General features: G+C 33.1%; 1 protein-coding gene across 4 annotated transcripts in view; it reads left to right on the plus strand.

Moving 5' to 3' along the window:
• LOC107713722 (uncharacterized) overlaps positions 1-7,891 on the plus strand; it is an 8,662-nt gene extending 771 nt beyond the window's left edge. For 2 of the 4 annotated variants that reach the window (XM_016519318.1, XM_016519317.1), the window contains exons 2-9: positions 1,088-1,335; positions 1,458-1,572; positions 4,493-4,569; positions 4,765-4,962; positions 5,076-5,213; positions 6,456-6,545; positions 6,873-7,016; positions 7,253-7,891. In XM_016519318.1, coding sequence (XP_016374804.1) covers positions 1,096-1,335; positions 1,458-1,572; positions 4,493-4,569; positions 4,765-4,962; positions 5,076-5,213; positions 6,456-6,545; positions 6,873-7,016; positions 7,253-7,381 — 1,131 coding nt within the window. In that variant the 5' untranslated portion in view covers positions 1,088-1,095 and the 3' untranslated portion in view covers positions 7,382-7,891. Of the gene's footprint in view, positions 1-1,087; positions 1,336-1,457; positions 1,573-4,492; positions 4,570-4,764; positions 4,963-5,075; positions 5,214-6,455; positions 6,549-6,872; positions 7,017-7,252 lie in introns of all 4 variants that reach the window. The other 2 variants (XM_016519320.1, XM_016519319.1) reach the window with 2 other exon arrangements.
• Positions 7,892-8,127: the final 236 nt, after the last annotated feature.

Genomic DNA, 8,127 nt, shown 5'->3' on the forward strand with positions numbered 1-8,127 from the left:
TTTAGTTTTGAAATGTTGTTGTATGCATTTGTCATTTTTATTTTATTTATTTTATTTTCTTAAATGTGTATATATATATAGTATTTATAGAGTTTTAGATTTTATTTTTAATTACTTTTTCTTATTTGTAAGTAGCTTTGGATAAAAGTGTCTGCTAAATGACTAAAAGTAAAGTAAAGTAAAGTAAAGTAAAACCTCTATATAAAATGTCTCTTTTTTTAACAAGCATAAATGGAGGTGCTTGGCCATCAGATCATATTTGTTAACCTGAGGGGTTTCAGCTAAATATGAGTGAATATGAATTTGTCCCTTTTAAGTGATTTTTGTCATTTTTGCAACCACCGTGTCTCAATACTGTAATAAAATATCATTGGTGTTATTATTAACTAAAATTAAAACTGCATAACATTATTTTTGTTCATTAAACTAAAGATTAAATAAAATAAAATACAAATTAGATAAAAATTTAAATAAAAAAGTGAAAGAACTAGAAAAATGAAAGAAATGTTGTCTTGCCAATTGAAATAAAATGTTAAAATTGAAGTACAGAAAATAACTAAAACTGAAATACAAATAAAATAAAGCTAAATAGAAATGTTAAAAAAAAGACCAAAGCAAAATGACTAAACCTAAAACTGAAAATATTAAAATAAAAGATCATTTAAAATACTAATAAATATACTGTGATTTCTAGCAAAAATATGCACACACAAAATATGGGACAGCCATTAAAGCCTTTGCAATTAATTAATTAATTAATTAATTATAATTACAGTTGAATATCAGTTCAATATATTATTCCAAAATTATGGCATGAGTTAGCTAAGTTTTATGGTTTTAATTGTTACACAAAATAAAGAATGTTAAGACACCCAGACCATTTTATGTTATATAGTTTATCTTAAATGCAGGATTTTTGCCTGTAATGGTTTTTTAAAAAAGTCTTGGGACACCAGAATGTACATCTTGTGCCTGTTTATTAACTGATTCATTAGTTTTACGACTTGTATGTAAGAGAGAAATGTTCAGGGAATTGACGTGACAACTTTCAAATGTTTGGATGGTTGCATTTACTCTGACCTTTCAGGTGCAGTGATGGTGGAGGACGGGACCGTCATGAGGGGACGGGTAACAGTGTACTCCGTGCCAGGCTGTCCACACTGCATACAGGCCAAAGCTACTCTGAGTACGCTAGGTGTGCCTGTGTGTGATGTGAATGTGAACAAGCACAGAGAATTAAGAGCACGATTGAAGGAGCTCACAGGTCACAGTGTCGTACCACAGATATTCTTCAATAACCTGTATGTGGGAAACAACGAGGACCTCCAGAACCTGGTGAGACAAGAAACAGTAACTGATGCATGATTTCACTATTGACTAACAGCTGGCTTAATATTTACTTCTGGGAAATTAGCAAATTGGCAATAAAATAGAGTTGTTGTTTTTTTTGTTCTTAGGATCCTGAGCGGCTGGAACGTCTCGTCCTGTCAGTAAGAGAGGAACCCGTGCCGCTGGATGCTCCGCCTGTACCTGGGGAAAATAGCCTTGACTCTGATGGTGAGGTTGATGGAGGTTAGTATGTCATGAACAGTCTGCTTGTTGTTGTGTTCAGAAAAACATGCTCGGATGTAGGGCTGCACGATAAATCGAAATGGAATTGAAATCGCGATTCGACAGAAGCTGCGATTGTTATGCGTATCTTTCAGTGAAGCACGGTTCTGTGATCAGCAGTAAATCTCCATCCAAAGGCCAGAGGGCGCTCTCGCGCTGAAACGTCAAATACGCCTCGCAGAAGAAACCCAGGAAATGCCTATCACTGCAGCTGAATAAACAGAAGATTCAACTGCTTTTATTGATTCAACGTGACTAATAAACATGACAATCGCATTCGATTAATCGTGCAGCCCTACTCGGTAGTTTTCCTACAGTACTTCCTTATACTCGTTGCTGGCCTAGAGTGTTGAAGGAATGACTGCTATTTGTGTTGCCCCCTTTTTTTTAACTAAGGAACGTGGCAAGGTTTTTTATTTTGTATTTTTTTGTGCCTGCATGAGCCAACCTTTCCATATCACCAGCTGTTTCTCCACTGATATCTGCTGTTGTCAGTTTATAGTGATGAAAGATAACTGAATCAGTCCATCCCCTAAAGGTCTCTCCCTTGCTTTTATACAACTAGAAATTGTATGCTATATGTTATTAATGGTTATAACAGAGCCCTGTTTCAGTTCAGAGAAGGTGACAAACTCTTTGTATCTGTTTGCTTTGACTACTAAAATATCTTAACACAGTGCAACCCAGCTGCTTTATTTTTGAGCTTTTTATCAACATCATTTCTGAGCTGTTTTTTTTTTTCAAAAAAGCATCCTTGTTTTTACTAGTTTGTGGTCTGTAAGTTTTTTTTTATGTTTTTGAAAGTCTAAGCATAAGTCTCTTATGCTCACCACGGCTGCATTTATTTGATCAAAAATGCAATGAAAACAGAAATAATGTGAAATATTATTTCAATTTCAAATAACTTTTTTCTATTTGAATGTTTTAAAATGCAAGTCGTCTTTAAATTTAATGCATCCTTTCTCAATAAAGTATTAATTTAAGTAGTTTAACAAAATGGGAAACATAAATACTGCCAATTCTGCAAAACTTTTGGTATTTTATTCTACATTTCTAGTCTAATGCAGATGGCTGTACGTCTTAGAATATATCTTAGAATATAGGAAAATAAATAAAATAGGAAAATAAATGGACATTTATAATCTTAGTAGATGGTAAAACCTCAGATTCGGACATCTTGCTTACCTTCATGTAGCATTTTTCAACTTACAAAAAGAAATAAAAATGAATTAAAACTATATAGAAATAAAACCAATACTAATAAAATATCAAAAGCACATAACAGCAAGAAAAAGAAAATCTAATGATAAAAGCTAATTAAAAATATTTCTAAATACTATAATAGTATATAAATAATACTAAATAACACTTATCTTAACACATACTTATATAACACATACCATGCTTATCTTCATATGGCATTTTTCAGCTTTTAGACACATTCCTAGTCTATTCTAGAATAGTAATGATGAGTTCCTGCCCACAAAGACATTTTTGTGTTTACTTACTGTGAAAACCAGTGAAAGGATGGCGTATTGAACCGTGTTTGCCATTGGTGTTGGCTCTCATTGCTTGCTCTGGTTCCACTTACTTGCACTTTGTAGATAGGAAGGAAGCAGGTGAAATTACCCAGAGTTTAATGGTGAGGATGCATTTGAACTGTATGTGTTTTGCATGCGTCTCTAAAGCAAAGAGTTACACTCAATGATTCTTTAATCGCTTATGAGTTTGGTTCATTGTTCAAAGTTACCTGCTTGCTATTGAAGTGTCTGTATTGAGTATAAAACTGCAGTCAATTAAGTCTTTAAGCTACAGACACCTTTATCATGTATTGTTTTTTTTATAATATTATTTATAAAGTATAATAAATATTATTTATCCAGTATTATTTCAGACTTTCAGGTGTAGATGTCCCGTCTATTTTTAGTTTTTATAATTAGGGCTTCACACAGTTAGTTAAATTAATAATCAAGATTGCGGTTACAGGTGCAGCAATGAATTAATCATGACCAGTGTCAATTGCAGCGTTCCATTTAAGTCTACACACGCTGCATCAAAATGTGATACCTAATGTGGAGCATATTTTTTGCAGATGCTGAACATTTTAACATGCCTGTTGCACAAATGCAAAGGGGAATCAGATTTAATGTTCAAAAGTTTCAGGTCTGTGAGATTTTTTTTTTTTTAATAGAAAGGTACATAAAAACATTGTGAAAAAACATAAATATTGTGATATATTATTACAATTTAAAATAACTGATTTCTATTTTAATATATTTTAACATTTAATTTTTTGCTGCTCAAGAAACATGTCTTATTATCAATGTCAAACACAGTTGTGCTGCCTAATTTTTTTTATTTTGTTCATGACACTTTTTTTTTTTTTTTTTAATTCTTTGATGAATAGAAAGTTCAAAAGAACATAATGTATTTAAAATATAAATGTTTTATATCATTATAAATGTCTACTGTCTTTTTTTATTTTATAATTTTAAGCATCCTTCTTGAAAAAAGACCGAATGACATCAACAATGACGTCTTCATAATATTTGCTTACTGAATTTCAATTAATCTTCTCTCTTAAATCTATTTGCATACTTTTATTGATTAGTCTTGTCTTTCTTGTAAATATTTGATCATTTAATCACATGCTGATCACTGTGATAACAGCAAACTGACTGATGCTACATTTCATTTACACTAAAACATAAACCTACCTATAACTTTAACACTATAACTGTTTTCGCTGCCTTACAAGTGCTGGTATTTCCTTCAGGAAACACATATCTAGTTATCAGTTGCGTAATGAAAAAAAAAAGACCTTTTGTGTTTGGATGTTTCAGTCAATCTTATTCTCATTGTTTGTGACACTTGCCCAAAGCAGCCTGTGAGCTCTCGGAGGCACTGAGGAATCTGATCCTGAAACTCTACTCTGATCATCTCTCTGAAGATGGCAAGGTATCACACCGTTTCACACACTGCATATCAAACAGATTCAAGACCATGCTCAATGGATTCGCCACAGACACAAACGCTACCTGCGATCAGACATTTGATGTTTGTGGCGGGTGAATAGGAGCGTGACGCCACATTATTATGCTTTAAATAAGAAAGGTATGTCGTTGTGACCGTCTGATCTTCACTTTTGACCAGACAGTTGATTACAAGGCCATGTCCCGGAGTCTGTGCTTTGAGCGGTACTGTGATCTAGCTGTCCACCTTCAGCGTGTGGAGCTGCTGTCTCTGAGTCGTGAAGAGAAACTGGCTTTCTTTATCAACATCTACAACGCCCTCGTCATCCACGGGAACCTGCGTCTGGGCTTTCCCAAAAACATATGGCAAAGGTATCGGGTAAGAGAAGTGGAGAACGTTCTTCTGGCTTGATTTTGCTGTTTTGATCAACAATAGAAAGAGGAAATGTGAAATGCTTTCAGTGCTTGTACATTTGGTCTCATGTTTTCCAGTTCTTCAACTATGTGAGCTACTTCATTGGTGGTGAGGTGTTCACACTGCAGGATATTGAAAATGGAGTGCTTAGAGGAAATCGCAAAGGTGTGGCACAACTCCTGAAGCCCTTTTCCAGGAACGACCCTCGACTGCAGGTATTCCAGGAAGAGGATGTGAACTTTGTTCCCACTCCGGGTATATATTATATACGTTTTTTAATGGGTATCTATGGTTGTAGGAAGAATCTTTAACATCCACGGAATCTTTGTTGTTCCATTTCAAGTTTCTTTTTAGAAGAAAAAGTTTCTTTAGAATATTAAAATTTCTTTGCACTAAGAAAAATGTTCTTTTAAGAACTGAAAGGTTCTTTAGGAAACAAAAAAAGTTTTTTCTTTGGAATCATGGTAAAAAAAAAAAAACAATTTTGGAACCCTTTTTTAAAACTATGTCAGTGTGAATTCTGATTTCTATTGACTGTGATTTATGGCAGAAAGGTACCACATTTTTAGCAACAGCAACATTTTCAGTGGTTTAAGCAGTTTCAAGGTGAATTTGGAAATATTTCAGGTTTATTTTATTAAGCCTGTAAATCAGAAAATACGACTTTAAAATAAAATATAGGGCTGTCAGAAGACTGAAAATAGATTAAAATAATTAAAAAACAATTCACTGTAATTATGTAAGTCTAAACCTGTCAATTTATGTTGATTATACCAGTTTATACATTTCAAAAGTTTGGAGTCAGTAAGATTTTTTTTTTTTTCTTTCTTTCTTTTTTTTTTCTACATTTTTTGCTAATGGACCTTGAATCTGGAAATAAAGTTGAATTAATTAATTTATTCAGCAAGGACACATTAAATGGATCAAAAGTGACAGTAAAAACATGTAAAGTGTTACAAAAGATTTCTATTTCAAATAAATGCTGTTCTTTTGAACTATTTATTAAAAAAAAACATTAAAAAATGATGACAGTACAACTGTTTTCAACATTGATAATAATAAACATTTCTTGAGCAGCGAATCAGCATATTAGAATGATTTCTGAAGGATCATGTGACACTGAAGACTGGAGTAATGATGCTGAAAATGTAGCTTTGATCACAGAAATAAATTATGTTTTAAAATAAATTAAGATAGAAAACAGCAGTTCTCTAAAATCGTAATAATAATATTTCACAATATTACAGTTTTATTGTATTTTTGATCAACTAAATGCAATACTTGGTGAGCATGAGACTTCTTTCAAAATCATTAAAAAATCACACCAACCCCAAACTTTTGAATGGTAGTGTACTGAAACTGTGGAGGTATTGAAGACAAGAAAGGCTGAGAAACACTGGAGTAAAGGATATATGTGAATGTTATTATCATTAGTAATGCGTGTCTTCATCCATTAGCTGGCACTTCCTGATGTTGAGCCTCTCATTCATTTTGCACTGAACTGTGGTGCAAAGGGCTGCCCTCCAATTAAGACATACACACCACAGGTTAACATCCAGAATACTCTCAATTACAATACAGTCTATACATTCTTTCTGACAAGAGTAAAGCATATGTGACCCTGGACCACAAAACCTTAAGTCGCTTGGGTATATTTTTAGCAATAACCAAAAAAAAAACATTGTATGGGTCAAAATTATCGATTTTTCTTTTATGCCAAAAATGAACCATACATCAACAGAAAGCTTATTTATTCAGCTTTCAGATAATGTATAAATCTCAATAATAATAAAAAAGACCCTTATGACTGGTTTTGTGGTCCAGGGTCACATATAGTGTTTTACAGTCAGATTTCCCTGCATGTGTCACTTCAGGACATTGATAGTCAGTTGCGTGCTGCAGCAGAAGCGTTCCTGGAGAATGACGACAGCTGCGTGATTGACAGCGTGGGACGAGAAGTGAAACTCAGCCAGATCTTCAAGTGGTACAAGGCAGATTTTGGAGGCACCGATGAGAAGGTATTACTAAAATACATCATCACTCTCGATTCATGCACATGTGGTTTCATTTAAAGCAATAGTTCACCCAGAAATAAATAGTTCATTCATATTTATGTTTTTCCTTCTTTTTTTTCTGTGTAACACTAAAGGAGATAATTAGCAGAATTTCCAAGCTGCTCTTTTCCATACAATGCAAGTGGTTGGTTCTGTCTTTAAACATACACTTGCTGAGTTATTAATGTTTTCTTTTTCAGCTGCTGAACTGGGTGTTTGACCATATGGGAGCATCACAGAAGAAGAGGAATCTACAGGCTCTGCTGTCAGAAGGAAAGATCAAAGTGAGCTATCTGCCCTATAACTGGTCTATAAACAGCACAGACTGAACTAAACCACATTCTCATGCACATGATCACTCTATCACTCACTTATTGTGGGTACTGTGTTTCTGCTGAACACGTTAAGCCGAGACAAGCGATTCAAATCAAAACTGTACGCTGAAACTATGCATTTCGATCCCTTTACCTTATACTTCCACCTCCCAAAGGGCAATGTGATACTGTAGCCTAATATTTCTAATGAAATTTTATACCTATAATTTTCCAAATTGTATTGCAGTGTTTTGCACTGATTATTATGCAGTTACATGTTTTAAATATTCTCATGCAAGTATGTCTTTAATTTATCTGCATTATTATATGTATTGTACTGTATATATGTCGATTTCTTTTTAACATTTATTTAATATATTTCAGCAACACTATGAAAAGCAAAAAAAAACCCCATGGAGCGTAACGAAACATCCTTTGCACAGATTTGACTATCGTGCAAACTGCTTGTAATTTACACTTTTTCGAAAGACCTCAAGGAAAAATTATATTTAATTTATATACACACACACATATATATATATATATATATGTATATATATATATATATATATATATATATATATGCACCAATTTAACAATACACAGTAATAAACAGCAATATTTACCGATGTATATTTTTACAAAAACATTTAAATATATGACTAATTTGCACGGATACTTCCAGGCATGTTTTTAATTGATGGCACAATATCTAAATTCACAGAAATATATATATAAATATAAATTTGAAATATCTATCT

Source organism: Sinocyclocheilus rhinocerous, unplaced genomic scaffold (assembly GCF_001515625.1).
Source record: "Sinocyclocheilus rhinocerous isolate Xijiao unplaced genomic scaffold, SAMN03320098_v1.1 scaffold2584, whole genome shotgun sequence".
Classification (NCBI taxonomy): domain Eukaryota; kingdom Metazoa; phylum Chordata; class Actinopteri; order Cypriniformes; family Cyprinidae; genus Sinocyclocheilus; species Sinocyclocheilus rhinocerous.